General features: G+C 46.7%; 1 protein-coding gene across 10 annotated transcripts in view; it reads right to left on the reverse strand.

Moving 5' to 3' along the window:
* The window catches only part of LOC125350169 (UDP-glucuronosyltransferase 1A7), a 193,071-nt gene that overhangs the window by 73,588 nt on the left and 104,255 nt on the right, over positions 1-15,228 (reverse strand). For 2 of the 10 annotated variants that reach the window (XM_048344487.1, XM_048344486.1), the window contains exon 3: positions 6,835-7,008. The exons of 7 other annotated variants lie outside the window; for them this stretch is intronic. In XM_048344487.1, the coding sequence (XP_048200444.1) occupies positions 6,835-7,008 (174 nt within the window). Of the gene's footprint in view, positions 1-6,834; positions 7,727-15,228 lie in introns of those variants that run through there. One more of the 10 variants, XM_048344489.1, reaches the window with a different exon arrangement.

A 15,228-nucleotide genomic window follows, 5' to 3' on the forward strand; every position in this document is an offset into this window, starting at 1 on the left:
CTGCTGCCGTGGGAGATCTGTACTGAACCCAGGGTGTTTCTGGCCTTGGCTGCTGCTGTGAAGTATGGGAGTAGCGGCCAAAGAAGTGACACTCTGATCCTACTGACAGGCCTGCTGAGGATTCTTCATCCACTGCATGGGAGTCACCAATATCACAGCCAGCCTATGCAGTGACACACAGTGGGTTCAGAAAGTGCCCTGCTTCCCCAGGCTGCTCGCTTCTGGACCAGAGGGAGCCAGAGGCTGCTCTTTGAACTGGTCCAGTCTGAACGTCCCTTCTCCTCCATGCTGAGGACTCCAGTCTGTTTGGGCACCAAGGTGGACACTCGTGTTGGCTTTTGGCTATTTCCTCAGGTCTGTGGGAGGGCTTCCCTCCATCAAGTCCAGATAGGGATGTGAGGCCTTGTGTTTAGACTTCAAGATGAAGGAATCCCACAGGGGGCCCTCGTAAGGCAAATCCTTAACCATGGACACAGCTCACAAACCCAGGATGATTTTCCTGCCCCCAGGAAGTTTCTCTCAAATGAATTCAGCAGATTGCTGCCACCTCTTGATCACATTGCCCTAGGATTACAGTAGAAAGGTTCCCTACTGTTCTCTAGCCTGCGATCTCACCGCATCTGTGTCTTTCTGCCTATTTCATCCAGCCACAGGTGGGTTCTTCAGAAAGAAGCCGCTGCCATTACAGATCTGCTCTGATAACAGATTCCCCCACTGGGCAAGGGTGTGGTTGCCAAGAATGTTTTCTGTGTGGCCCCAGCTGCTTCGGTACAGGGAGCCTTTGAGTTTAAACTTTTTTTTTTTTACGAGCTTAGGAGTCCAGAATCCTGATTCTCTTGCTTCTAAGTGAGAGAGTGTGTGAACTGCTGATGGAGAAAACAGCTGGCATCTGTGGTTGCTGATATAGCAGCTGCTATGGCGCTTGGCAAGGGAAGCTTCCAAACACCGTGTCCCGTGGGAGAGGCAGCAAGTTCCCGTTCCTGTGGCCCCCACCCCAGCCCACACTCAGGATTCTCTCCCGAGTATGCGTGAATGCAGGGGACATCCACAGGATGTCAAAGGAAGCATGCGCTGCTCTGTATACCAGAGTAACACTCACAGCTATGCCCCTGTGAGGTTCCGTGTGGACACAGACCAGCCTCTCACAGGTGCCATCGGCCAAGTCTGAAGAGACATTTACTTGTAGGCTAGGTCATGGGCATGGCGTCCGCTGTTCTCAATCAGACACTTCAGTCTAGACTACAATCATGAAGATGTACACAGAAAACAAGTCAATGTCATAACATGCCTAACAAACTGACCTGATTTCCAGACCTAACATCATCTCACTGGGGCTTTTAGTATGAAAAAAAAAAAGAATCTTAAAGTACATCTAGAAGAACTTTAGGTGTCTGATAATAGATGCATTGCTCCTGTCTGACCAGTACTAACCCTTCGGCAATAGTTACAAAGTCTCCCCCAATTTGGTGTGTGTGTGTATGTGTGTGTGTGTGTGTGTGAGAGAGAGAGAGAGAGAGAGAGAGAGAGAGAGAGAGAGAGAGAGAGAGAGAGAGAGTGTCCTGGGTCTTGAACCCAGGGCCTGGGCACTGTCCCTGAGATTTTGTGCTCAAGGCTAGTAGCGCTGTAACACTTGAGCCACAACTCCACTTCTGAGTGTTTGGAAGTTCACTGGAGATTAAAGTCTCACAGACTCTCCTGTCCAGACTGGCTTCAAACTACAGTCCTCAGATCTCAGCCTCCTGAGGAGTTAAGATTACAGGCATAAGCTACTGTCTCCTAAATTTTAATCAGTAAAACTAAGTTTAAGGTCTCCAACTACACCAGAGAGCCACCAGAGTAAAAACTACACAGGGGAAGGATGAGGTTCCACCCCCCCCCCCCGTGAGTTTTCTACACTTCTGGCTTTTGGCTTAAGGTGAGATCTAGCACACTTGGCAACTCATTGAGCCCCTAAGGCTCACTGTTAAATGCTTTGTGACCCTATGCTGAGGAGGGAACGAGGTTTGGAGAGAGCCAGAGCCCTAAGGAAGTGGCTGAAAGGTGACAGGGGAAACTGGTTTCCTGAGGCCACAGTAAGAAAGAACCCAGAGCTGGGGGAAGAGGGGCTCGGATAACAGACAGTTCTGTGCGTTCTGGGGGCCAGGGTACAGCAGGGTGCGGCCTGGCCGTGCCCCCTCCACGCCTCCGGGGAGGGTCCAGTCCTGAACTCTCTCAGCTGCAGTTTAGCCAGGGCTAGAACGGCCTTGGAAGTGCTAGCTGCATGGCCACCCTCTCCCAATGTGTCTTTCCTCTGCACTGTCTGTTTTTGTGGCCAAAATTTCCTTTCTCGTGAGGTCATGTGGATCAGGGCCCATCCTACTGAGCCCCTTTTGACGGTTGGCCCGGGAGTGGAGAGGACCCTGGGCTCTACAGGACGATTCTCTGCTGTGGGTGTAAAACATCCCCCTCGTGCCAGCAAAATGCCTGTGTCCGCTCAGCACCCTGGAGGTAGACACAGGCGAGCCGGCGAGCACTCCTGACCGAAACCCATCCCTTGGCGCTTGACCGCACATCACACATGTCTAAGAACACCTGGAGTCAAATCTTTAAGCCTTTAAAGATCTCTCAGGACACCAAAAGAAAAAAAAAAAGCTATGAAAATTCATTAAGTGGGGCTTTATGAAAATTTAAAACCTTTGCTCTTTAAAGAGTCATTGCCCATCAACAATACTTCTGTGTTTTTTTCGTCAAAGTGAAGTACAGAGGGGTTACAGTGTCATATGTAAGGCAAGTACATTTATCTAACTTGTTACCTCCTCCCTCGTTCCCCCCCTCGTTTTCCCCCTCCCCACTTCCCTCCTCCCCGATGGGTTGTACAGTTGGTTTACACAAATTGGTTTTGTAAGTATTGCTATCGCAATAGTTTGCCTTTTTACCCTTTATCTCTCTACTGCTGTATTTTTTATTTTAATAGCATGTGCTGAAAACATGCAGGTAATGCCAAAGGAATAAAACGTATTTCCTAATTTGGCTATTTGTCAGAAATTTAAAAAAAAACATATTTCCAAAAGAATAAAATCTGTTTCCTGAGAGTTAAAAGGCAAAAAAAATCTACCATACAATGACCTGTATATTCTAAGACACACTAACAGAAAAAGACTTTTATCTAATTTTTCTTTTGTATGCTGGTGTTTGTGGTGTGTGTGTGTGTGTGTGTGTGTGTGTGTGTGTGTGTGTGTGTGACTTGGTATTGAACCCAGGACTTCATGCTTGTAAGCATTCTACCACTTAAGCTATGTCTCCACCCCTTTTGTGGGTTTTTTTTTGTTTCATTTTTGTGTTTGAGATTAGATCTTGCTAGTGCTCCCCCTCACCATCGGCTGCCTCTACCTCCCGAGTAGCTGTGGTTACAGGTATGTAGTAAAAAAAGAAAGGAAGGAGGGAATGAAAGAGGGAAGCAGGGAAGAAGAGAAGGAGGAAAGAAAGGATGGAAAAAAGGAAGAGAAAATAAAAGTAAAAAGGCAAGGAACAGAAAAAAAGGAAGGAAATCTTGCCCTATTTCCTTATAGCCATCAGCCAGCCTAGATACCTTCAGGACCGCGTACCCAGCCCATATGAGATTCCAGTGGCCATTTGCTTCTAAGCAACTACTGCAACTGAAAATTAAACGGAGCCGATGTGAAACTACACCTGGCTGCTTTTGTGCAATAGCCTAAACTTTGCAGGGTTACTACACAGTTCCCAGTGATTCCTTTGGCATAGCACATGCCTGTGAGCCCCAGGATCGGCATAAAGAAAATTAACTAGTAATGCATGCTACCACGCAGACAAACTATAAAATAAAACATACTAATCATGTAGACATAGATTTTTCATATTATAAAACTCGGGCTGGGGATATGGCCTAGTGGCAAGAGTGCTCGCCTCCTATACATGAGGCCCTGGATTCAATTCCCCAGCACCACATATACAGAAAATGGCCAGAAGTGGCGCTGTGGCTCAAGTGGCAGAGTGGTAGCCTTGAGCAAAAAAGAAGCCAGGGACAGTGCTCAGGCCCTGAGTCCAAGCCCCAGGACTGGCCAAAAAAATATATATATATATATTTATATATAAAAAATATATGTATATTATAAAACTCAATTTATACAAACTATGCAGGATGTACAAGCCTGGGGTCAGAAAGGACCTTGAGGGCTGCCCAGGGCTAAGGTAGGGAGACATGAAGAGTGACCAGTAATAGGTAAAGGGTGTCTCTGGAGGAGACTGAAAAGTTGGAAGTGAGTAAATTCAACCATATGTGATTTATAATAAAGAGAGAATGCTCAAAGGCATTTCAAAAAAAAAAAACTACATTAAAACATTTCTGAAAATTGAATCACTTAGTTTCTTCTAGGTTTCTGAACGCTGCTGTCAAGTACGCAATGGACGCACAAGCTGAGCCGGCACTTTGCCCCACTAGAGGGGGCTCACCCCCCCGGAACGCTGCTCGCCTCCGCCGTTCTCCAAGGAAACCAGTCATTAAGTAAACAGCGGACTTTGAAAGTGAGGCCAAATGCCAAAGGCACTGTAAACATTGTGCTGAGCCAAGCAATGGTTTAAAACTGCCTCATAAGAATGACTTGGCATTTTGGGTTTGCCAAGTGGAGTGAGTGTATTTTGGAAGCTGTACATCAAAGCTTTATTTTATAATCCATGATATAACTTCTCTCTCTCTCTCTTCCCTCCTTTCATGCTGCACGCCTTTTCCTTTCTCTCTCCTGTTCTTCTCCCACTCTCTCTCTTTTTTTTTTTTTTTTTGCCAGTCCTGGGCCTTGAACTCAGGGCCTGAGCACTGTCCCTGGCTTCTTTTTGCTCAAGGCTAGCACTCTGCCACTTGAGCCACAGCACCACTTCTGGCCATTTTCTATATATGTGGTGCTGGGGAATGGAACCCAGGGCTTCTTGTATAGGAGGCGAACACTCTTGCCACTAGGCCATATTGCCAGTCCTCTTCTCCCACTCTTTTAAGATGGGGTTTTACCATGTAGCCCAGGCGGATCTGGAAATCCTAAACCTTTTGCCTCAGCCTCCTGAGTACTGACTTTACATATATGTATACCATATATAGCCTGGATCTTCTTTTATAAGTCATCGATTGAGGTGAAACCACAGGACAGACAGCTAACTTTGCCAGAGGGCGGGAAGGGGACTGTCGAGGCCTGAGCCCCGGGGCCTCACGTGTGGTGGGCAAGCTCAAGCTCTCCAGCCCTGGTCCCAGGTCATCCAATCACAACACTCACGGTATCGGACCTGTTTGAGGCCTTCACATGAAAAGTGCGTTAAGAAGGAAAATTCTGGAGACGAGCGTGATTCCTAAGACAGCCAAAATCAAAATTCAGCAAAGTAGAATATTAGGAAGCAGTTGTGGGAGGCTCAAGGGGAAAGGGGCAGATGAATGAAGAGAAGGGGAAAATGAAGATAAGAATCCAAGGTACTGCAGATCCCACAAAATGAAGAACAGCGAGGGAAGCGGTGAGGACTGGAGGTGTGAGTGAGAATGTTCAAAGGGGTGAACTGGTCAGGACATATCGTATTTATAAATTGTTTTGTTAAATGGCAACTCCTTTGTACAACTACTTTAAATAATAAAAATTGTAATATGCTGAATATCATTAGTCATTAAGGAAATGCAAATTAAAGAAATGTGCGTTACAACTGTGCTCATGAGACTACGACTGTACTGCTAGGACTGATTGCACTTAGCGATGACACATGGGTAAGATGACACTTGATGGGGGTTGCAATAGGACATAGGTATTTGGAATAAGTATAACACGTATAATATGCCTCCTTGAATACAACTGCGAGTTGTAGGAAAAGCTCAGCTCACACCTAAAACACAATGTAAACACTCCTGCGTGCATATTGACCCAGGGGAAAGGAATACCTTGGTCCACACAAAGACTTGCACCTCCTTATAAACCTCCTTGTACAATTATTGTGTGCAAAACAAAGGCCTGCACACACATACACATGCACACACACACACACAGACACTCACATAAACACACGAAAATTTTGGCATGAAAGAAATGACTAAAATCCTTCAAAGCAGGGCTGGGATGTAGCTCAGTGGCAAAGCGCTTGCCTAGCAAGAAAAACATCCTGGGTTCGATCCCCAGTACCAAAAAAGAAAAGACAAAAAAAAAAAAAAAAGGTAGAACGTAAAATCCTTCAAAGGCATATGATCTTGAAATTTAAAATAAAACACCTCATCAATCATTATTTTCCAAAGCAACTCTGGGTCCTACACATCAGGAGGGCTGAGAGAAACCTGCATCTTAGTGATAAGGTTTCACAGGCCACATCCATCTCCATCAGCTATCCTTTGTTACTGTGACTAAGTCCCTTTAAAACTATGTAAAGTAGCTCCACAGTAGCGGATTCTGCCTAAGCCTCTAAACCACAAAGCTCCTAGCTGGGCTGAAGTGGGCCTCTGGCCTCTGCTTGCTGATCTCTGGGCTTAGGACACAGGGAACAGGGGACAAACATGAAAAAATGACTTTTAACCTGGACCTGTCCTCTCGTGGTCAAGATTTCACTTCTTGGACTGGAACATCCTAAAGCTCATTCAACAGCTCTGTGACTGCTCAGATCACCTAGCCAGTGAGTTTCCTGTTGCTGAGCACAAGCCCTGCGTCACCCCAATGCCTGGGCTCAGGCTCAGGCATCCTCCTCCCTCCAGCGCTCCTTTCTTCTGATGAGCCTCCCAGGTGAGAGAAGGCTGGAAGAGCCAAGTGAGAGAAAGGAACAGCCTGTACCAATCACACCTGCTCACGGAGAAGCAGGGCAATTAAAGCAAGTGATGCCACCCACCTGACTCAGGGCCCCAGTCTTCTCGCAGTTGATCCCTCCAATGAAGACCATGTTGGGCATGACTGGCCTTGGGTGCTCAAGCACAAAGTCGTATCGTAAGAGCCACACTGCATGCTGATGTAAGGCAGGTAAGTGCACATCTCTCTCGAGGACTTCGGCCGCTAAGACTTCGTACTTAGAGTACAGACAGTGAAACAGGTAACTCTCCATGAAACTGACAATGAAGTTGACCACCCGTTGAGGAAAAGTCATGTGGTCTGAGAATGTCGTGTAGCACCTGGGGATGTAGGACACGGGGTTTGGGCTCTGGCTAAGCGCGTGCTCCAGGGAGCAGGGGAAGCCCCTGAAGAGGTACACCGAGGGCAGGCCCAGGTACTCCGCAAGGATCACGCCACAGGGCAGGGCCGGGTCTGTGAACAGAGCATCGAACTTGCTCTCCCGGAGGAACTTCAGGCTGGCAGAGTCCTTCAGGAGGCCCTGACAGTTGACGAAGAACATGTCGCCGAGAAGCATGTTGTTTCTGTACTCGGTCTGAGCAGCGGTCAGCAGCCACCGATGGTCAAAGTGGCGATTCCCAAAGAGGCGGAAACGGTTCTCCAGCTCCTCCTCCGCATAGGGCACTGGATAGACTTTTCTTGTGTAGTACTGGGATTCTTTCAACAGCAAATTTACTTCAGGCACCAGGACTGTGATGTCATGCCCCCTGACACTCAGATGCTCCACTATATCCTTCATACTAAGCCAGTGGCTGCCATCCTGAGGGACCACCAGGAGCTTGCCACCTGAAACTGTGCCCCAGAGCGCTAAGAAGACAAGGCCTGCAGGGACTCTGTGAATGGCAGGAAGGAGACAAGGCATCCTGGAGGGAGTTGAAGGGACAGGAGTGAATGGTGGACAGTCCCTAGGGCACAGGGCTCCTGGCTACTCCCCCTACACTGATTAGCAATTTCCACAGAATCTACCTGGCTCTCCCTGCTGGCAATCTTGCCCTCTTATATGAAAGAAGCTAAATTAATATTTAACCATATTTAACACGTGGGTCACTCCAACCAACCAGGCCCTTATTTGCTACCCCCACCTTCTTGGGATTCTAGCTTTCTTTTTTTCTTATCATCTCCACTTTTCTCTGTCTCTCTCTGTCTGTCTCCTTCTCTCTCTGTCTCTGTCTTTACGGAGGTCATTATCCAACTTGAGACACGGTGGAGAGTGTTCCAGGACCTCTGCTCGCCTCGCATCCTGAGCAGGAGTCCTCACTATTGTGTTTACACAATAGCTGCTAGCGCTTCGCCTCCTGCCTGCCAGCTTTGGGCAGAACACCCAGGGAGCGTAACAGACAAAGAATTCAAGGTTCCAGGCCACTGAATAGTGATGCTGCCTCCAGCTTCAGGTCTCCACAGAGGAAGCTGGATGAAACGGGGCACAGTAGGAAGCCATGTGGGCCCTAGGAGAACCAAGATAACCTCTTTCTCCATTCTCTTAGTACAGCCACCCTGACTGGGGTTTTCTGTTACATGGAGCCAAATCCGGTTCTTCTGGATTTGTACTTTAAGACCTTATGTTCCCCTTCAGTGTGTATAAGAGCCAGCCTGCTCTCCTTCCCCGCCGGGTGAGCTCGCTGCTCTGGATGGCGATTGCCACATGGAGAAAGTGGAGGCTGCATCCGTGCCTGTGCCAGGGCTGCTGAAAGTGATCTGAGCCACTCCTGGTAAGTGCAAGTGCACGCGACAATGTGTTCCACCAAGGGGCACACGCAGGCTCGGGCCAGGAAGCCGAGGTCTAAGCAGGCATGAACTCTGCTATGGTGCTGGTGGCCAAAAAAAAAAAAATTATCTATAAACTAAAGATCTTGTCCTATCCTGTGAACAAGAAAAGTAAAGGGGACAGAAGAAGCATGAAGGAAAATGAAGGGAGAAGACACACAGCTGTGGTACTCACTAGACACTACGTTGGGAATGAACTCTACAACTTGCGGGTGGGATGAGAGGGGAAAACTGGGAGAGAGTGGAGGAAGTAGTGCCATTATCAAAAAGAAACATACTCTTTACCTGACTTTATGTAATTTTAACCACTCTGATATCGCCATTGTCAGAACAATACAGTACTTAATAATTCAAAAAGAGAGGGAAGAAACTGTGGAAATGTCTATTGTGGGCAGACAGCAGGGTGACAGGCATTTGGATGCTTGTGGCTCAAGCAGCCAAAGGTAGACATAAACGACAACAGCAAAATGTGTCTCCGCCTGGGGCGATCTGGGAGGCTCACACAATGACCACGCATCGCCTCCCAGCTTCGGAGGATGCGGTCTGAGGCCAGCATGTCCTTCTTTCGAAGACTGCGGAGCAGGAGCAGGCTGCAGGCCTCTGCCTTAGCTCCTGGAGCTTGCTGGCAATCTGTGCTGTTTCGTTGTAGGTTGGAGCCTCGCCTGGCCTTGCCTCCTCTTCCCCTTCTCCCTGCGTGCAGATCCTGTAGAAGGGTCTTATGGGATTAGGTCCCGCCCTAAAGGAATCCAACCTAATGACATCTGTAATCACGCTAGGTCCACATCGAGTCACATTTTGAAGGCACAGGAAAGGACTTTAATATATCTTCTGGGAGGGAAGAAGGAGCGAAGGACACAAGTTAGCCACTGACATCCATCATTGGCTCCCAGCCCAGGTCCCAGGAGGCAGGCAAGCCATGTTCCTCCAGGGGGAACCAGGGCTTGCTGCCTATGGTAAAGGTCATTACCAACCTTCCTACCACTTTGACCGCAAAATAAACTTGACTACTACAAGTAGAATGGCTGTTCTCAAAGTTTCTCGTCTTGGGACTCCTTTACACTTACCAAAAGAAAACACAAAAAACAATCTACGAAAGATAACTGGCTGTTACTTCGAAAATCTAGAATTTGGTAACTCCTCATTCCATAAACAGAACGAGCAATGCAACAGTGGAACAGAGATTTCTCCAGGCAGGGGGAAAAAGAAACGACAGCAGCAGCAGCACAGGAACAGTAGAGAGAGGAGTGTTTCAAAATTACTTTCCTTGTAAAAAGCAAACCAGGAGAAACCCCTTTAAAAACCAGCCTGCTTAGGGTTTGGCCTCTTGTCTCTCACTCTCCTGGGTTATCTGGAGGCCATGTGAAAATTCAAGGAGAGCATTTGTTTCCATTTTGTTTGGGCAGCTTGGACCCAGGGCAGGAGGCCAGAAAAACCCCCTGTTCTTTTTAAATGGTTTGTTTTTCTGAGTCAGGGTCTTGCTCTGCAGCCCGGGCTCGCCAAGAACTCTCTTTCTCCTACCTGAGCTTCCCTGGTGCTGGAATTACAGGCAAACACCATCATGCTCACATCCTCCTGTGCCTTGTATTTGAAACATTCTTCACATTGACCCAAAACATTTATTTATATGGGTTGTGTCTACCCAAATGAATTATTTTAGAAATTAGGTGAGATATATTTTTAAATATTTCCTAATTATATGCACATAAGAACCTAATGGGTTAACCTAAATCAGATTTTTGTGAACATAACTGTAATTCCAAGAATAATCAGAAATGGGAAGAGTGATATTGTTCCACATTTTCATAACTTTGTGTAATGTGTTGTTTTTTTTTTAAATCTTTTGCAACATCACATACCACAGGGCCCCAGAGGACCGCCCTTAGGAGAAAGGCAAGTGGGGAATAAAGGTAGCATGTCTTAGTGTGCATATGAAAACAGTCTAAGTGCACACACACCCTCAAAGGGACTCAGGGCCTTTTCCCCACCAAAAAACCCCCATGCTCTGGAACACACTTTGAGAAACTCTGTTATAGACTTGGAGTTGTAAACGCCCAAGCAGTACATATTTAAGCTTGCACGAGCTCCAACATCTTTGCTCGTGACTCAGTTCTGCCATGGTAGCTGGAAAGCAACCACATGATACAGGAAAAAAAACGGAATGGCTGTGTTCCAGTAAAAACAGGCCACAGGTTAGATTTGGACCCTAGGCTGCAGTTTGCCAACCCCTGCCCCAGATGATAGAAAATTTACCCAGGTCTCCTCTTGGACAAACCCCTATCCCACCCAGCATTGGCTCCCAGCCCAGGTCCCAGGAGGCAGGCAAGCCATGTTCCTCCAGGGGGAACCAGGGCTTGCTGCCTATGGACAAGGTCATGCAAATCCAATTCAAACCTGCATCCCAGGTTTTTTTTTTTTTTTTTTGGCCAGTCCTGGGCCTTGGACTCAGGGCCTGAGCACTGTCCCTGGCTTCTTCCCGCTCAAGGCTAGCACTCTGCCACTTGAGCCACAGCGCCGCTTCTGGCCGTTTTCTGTATATGTGGCACTGGGGAATCGAACCTAGGGCCTCGTGTATCCGAGGCAGGCACTCTTGCCACTAGGCTATATCCCCAGCCCTGCATCCCAGGTTTTGAACCATGAGCTGTGAGCAACTTTCCCTGATGAACCCATGATCTAATAGCCCATCCCAGAACTCCAAAGCCTTCATTCACCTCAGCCCTACCATTTATCTCCTCCAACTAGCAGAAGCACCTTAAAGGTAGGGACAGTGACATCTGTATTCTCTGAAGTATTCTCCAGTGTCTAGAACAATGCCAGCAGACAGCAGGCTCCCTATAAGTGTTTGTGGAAAGAATGAATCAGCTTTGGGGTTGTCTGTTTTATCCTCACACTTGATTTTTCACTCAAAGAATGAGGTTCACCACAAAAGAGGAATCTGTAACACGTCATATTGACCTGTAACAGACATATAAGGAAAAGACCAGTCCTTTCTTATCTCCTACTCACCATAGAACACTGTGACCAGATGTAGAGGGATTTCTCCCACAATTCTGCCACCCCAGTGGGGTGTCTACAATTCAGTTACCATGCTAGGTAAAGTAACGATAGACTTGGCAAAAACTAACTGGACAAGTTATGCTCAATTCCACAGCCCCCACCCACAGAGACTCACAACCTCAGTGTGACCTGGCTACAAACTAGATGTTCCTCTAATCCCCTTCCTGTCTTTGAGCCCTTGTTGAAATGGCTCATAGAACTGAGGACAAGAGCTTCCTTAATTAGTGATGTATTACTGGGCTACGGTTGAACAGGCAGGCTAAGAAGCACAAAGACTGAGGCACGTGGGAAGGGCAAGTGAACTGAACTCACAGGGCACCCACCTTCCCTCCACACCTTTGGCAAATGGAATGCTCTCCAAACACTCTCCTGGGTTCCTACTTAGGCTTCATTATGTAATTGATGTTACTGAGTAAGTGAATGGTAGGCATAACCTTCAGCCCCTTTTTCCTCTCCTTCAGATCTCTGATTGGTGTCCTAGCAACCAGTTCCCTTCCTTAGGCACTTCCCAGGAGTAACCCCATCCCAGGATGAGCTAAGCGGTGGTCCAAGGGGGCATGTAACAAATACCTCAGCCCATCTTTGTCCTCCTATCCCTCAGCAAATACCAAGTTTTGGGGCTCTGGCCAGGAGGAATAGGAAACAAAAATAAAGATGTACACATATTTCCCATTATAAATCACAATATCACATCAACAATGTTACTTGCCTTTAAGAAACTAGGGTTTGAGAAGTGTGATTCAAGCCAGCAGATGGTGACAGCCCTGGAGGGAGTCAGGAAGCCTGGTGTCTGCCTCCAGTCTGATCACACAATTCATCTCCTGAGTTTCTCAACTGACTCCTGGGGTGGGAGGGTCCTGCTTGTTCTGCCTGTGGAGCATAGGGCTCTGGGGGGGCCAGAGTATGATGAATGTGGGAAAGAGGCTGTCCCAGTGAAAGGTGGTTCCTAGAATGACTAGAACAGACTTGCCCAGCACTTGTCACGCCAGGCCCTGTCCTAACTCAGGCCTCTGAAACTGTGTGTGAGCTAAGGCTGAGAAAGAAGAGTCCCAAAGACCAGGACTGAAGGTGACCTCCCAAGTGCAGAGCTGGCTTTAGAAATACAAGCAAGATGGCCGTTTGTTATTTAAGGCATTCCACCTGTCAGCTATGTCCAAGATGAGGGCTGGCCACCCTGGAGCTCTCCAGAAAAAGAGGCACCAGCAGTGTCTCCTGCTTACAATGGCCAGGGACCAGAAGGTACCAGCATCCTGCTTGGAAACCCCGGGGAACTGACGAGGAAGCACAATGCACTTCTAGGCTTCTGTACCCCATACAGGGAGCTGTTCCCTTAACTCCTCCCAGTCCTGGAAGCCCCATCACCCCATTAATCCTGTTTGCCATCCACAATCTTCTTTCAGAGTCCATTTCACAGCTTTTAACTCACTGACTTACATTGCCTGTCCATTACACAAAGCTCTATCCGGCAAAGCCAACTTCATTTGACTATGGCCATATCCCCAGCACTCAGCCAGGCACACAGAGGCTCTCTATAGATACTGAGTCAAGGAAGGAATATTAATACTAAACAAAGAAGACATTACTAAAGTGCCATTATTCTACAGCACTATCCAAGCCAACAACACCAATTCACTAAGTGCTGGAGGATTCATTCATGAGGCATACTGGTAAACACCCAGGGAAATTTCTGTTCGGACCAGCCAGAGGCCAGGCATTTCCAAGCAGCTTCCTGTCTACATTGCAAGGTAGCCAAGTATAGAAGGGAGATACATGGGGAACCCTAGATTGTCTTGTGCTGTGTAATTGCATCCTACCGGCTGTCTCCAGACCTCAAACTGAACCTGAATTCCTTCCATCTGGACCACGTATTCAATTCTATGCAAACTCACCAAAAGTTGCAAGAGACTGGTCATGTTCTTTCCTGGTAAATCCATTTTAATATTTCTTGAAGATTGACTCTGCTATTGTTGTTACAGTAACTAGCCATATCACATAAAATCAGGTATATTTTGCTAGAGGAAGTCCTCAGGAAAATCCTTTAGGTAGCCCCTAAAAATGCAGAGGTACATGCAACACAAAACCCACATATAATCATTCTCTCTTAACTCTTCTCTCTCTCTCCATCTCTTCTAGCAATGTTGCCATCTCATCAAAGAAATGAGATTCAGGGGCTGGGAATATGGCCTAGTGGCAAGAGTTCTTGCCTCATATACATGAAGACCTGGGTTTGATTCCTCAGCACCACACACATACAAAAAGGCCAGAAGTGGCGCTGTGGCTCAAGAGGCAGAGTGCTAGAGCCTTGAGGAAAAAGAAGCCAGGGACAGTGCTCAGCTCCTGAGTCCAAGACCCAGGACTGGCAACGAAAGAAAGAAAGAAAGAAAGAAAGAAAGAAAGAAAGAAAGAAAGAAAGAAAGAAAGAAAGAAAGAAAGAAAGAAAGAAAGAAAGAAAGAAAGAAGGAAGGAAGGAGAGAGAGAGAGAAAGAAAGAAAGAAAGAAAGAAAGAAAGAAAGAAAGAAAGAAAGAAAGAAAGAAAGAAAGAAAGAAAGAAAGAAAGAAAGAAAGGAGATTCAGATCAGGACCTCTGTTGTCTCATAATACAAAACCTGCATGATATTCCCAGAGATAGACTGCCAGCCTGAAACAAGGGCAAACAAATACATGCTGATCATAGATCATTCCAATGAACAACTAACATTTTTCTTGGGCTCTACCGCTTTCTTAGCCAAAGAGTTCCCTTTGAGATCTCAAATGACTCTTTGTGAATTTCACATTCATGATACTCATAAATATATGACCTTCTACATGTATAAAACTTTCCATACACATAGCTCTTTGATAGATATACAAAACCATACATTTAATTTCTATACACATAACCATACATGGACATGACTGTCTATATGACTCTACAAAGCAATATTTTTTTTTTTTGCCAGTCCTGGGCCTTGGACTCAGGGCCTGAGCACTGTCCCTGGCTTCTTCCCGCTCAAGGCTAGCACTCTGCCACTTGAGCCACAGCGCCGCTTCTGGCCGTTTTCTGTATATGTGGTGCTGGGGAATCGAACCTAGGGCCTCGTGTATCCGAGGCAGGCACTCTTGCCACTAGGCTATATCCCCAGCCCATAAAGCAATATTTTTACAGATACAGTTATAATGTGGATCATATAAAAGCATATATGGCTTGTAGGTCTCTAAATCTCTCAGGTAACCAAATGGGTCACTCTGAACTAGACAATGGTTCAAGCAATAGTTCTGTATCCAAGGGTGTAGGTAGAGCCTGGATCGTACTCGGTGCTTTATTGATGGAAGACAAATGGAACTGAAGCCTTTGAACAGGCTCACCCATGACCAGAAAGTGGTGCCTCATTTCTAAACCCTTATTGCACACACCTACTTCCCTCTGTCTTCATTTGGCTGAAAATTCACTTTTTCACAACATGTCAATTTATGAGAAAATATGATAGCTCAGTTCCAAAATCTGCTGTGCTTTCAAAGAAGTCAGAACACCACATTTAAAAAGGGAATAATCTATCCCTAATAAAAATCATATAGTGAGATTAGACACGAAATGCTTTTG

The sequence above is a fragment of the Perognathus longimembris genome, chromosome 4 (assembly GCF_023159225.1).
Source record: "Perognathus longimembris pacificus isolate PPM17 chromosome 4, ASM2315922v1, whole genome shotgun sequence".
Taxonomy (NCBI): domain Eukaryota; kingdom Metazoa; phylum Chordata; class Mammalia; order Rodentia; family Heteromyidae; genus Perognathus; species Perognathus longimembris.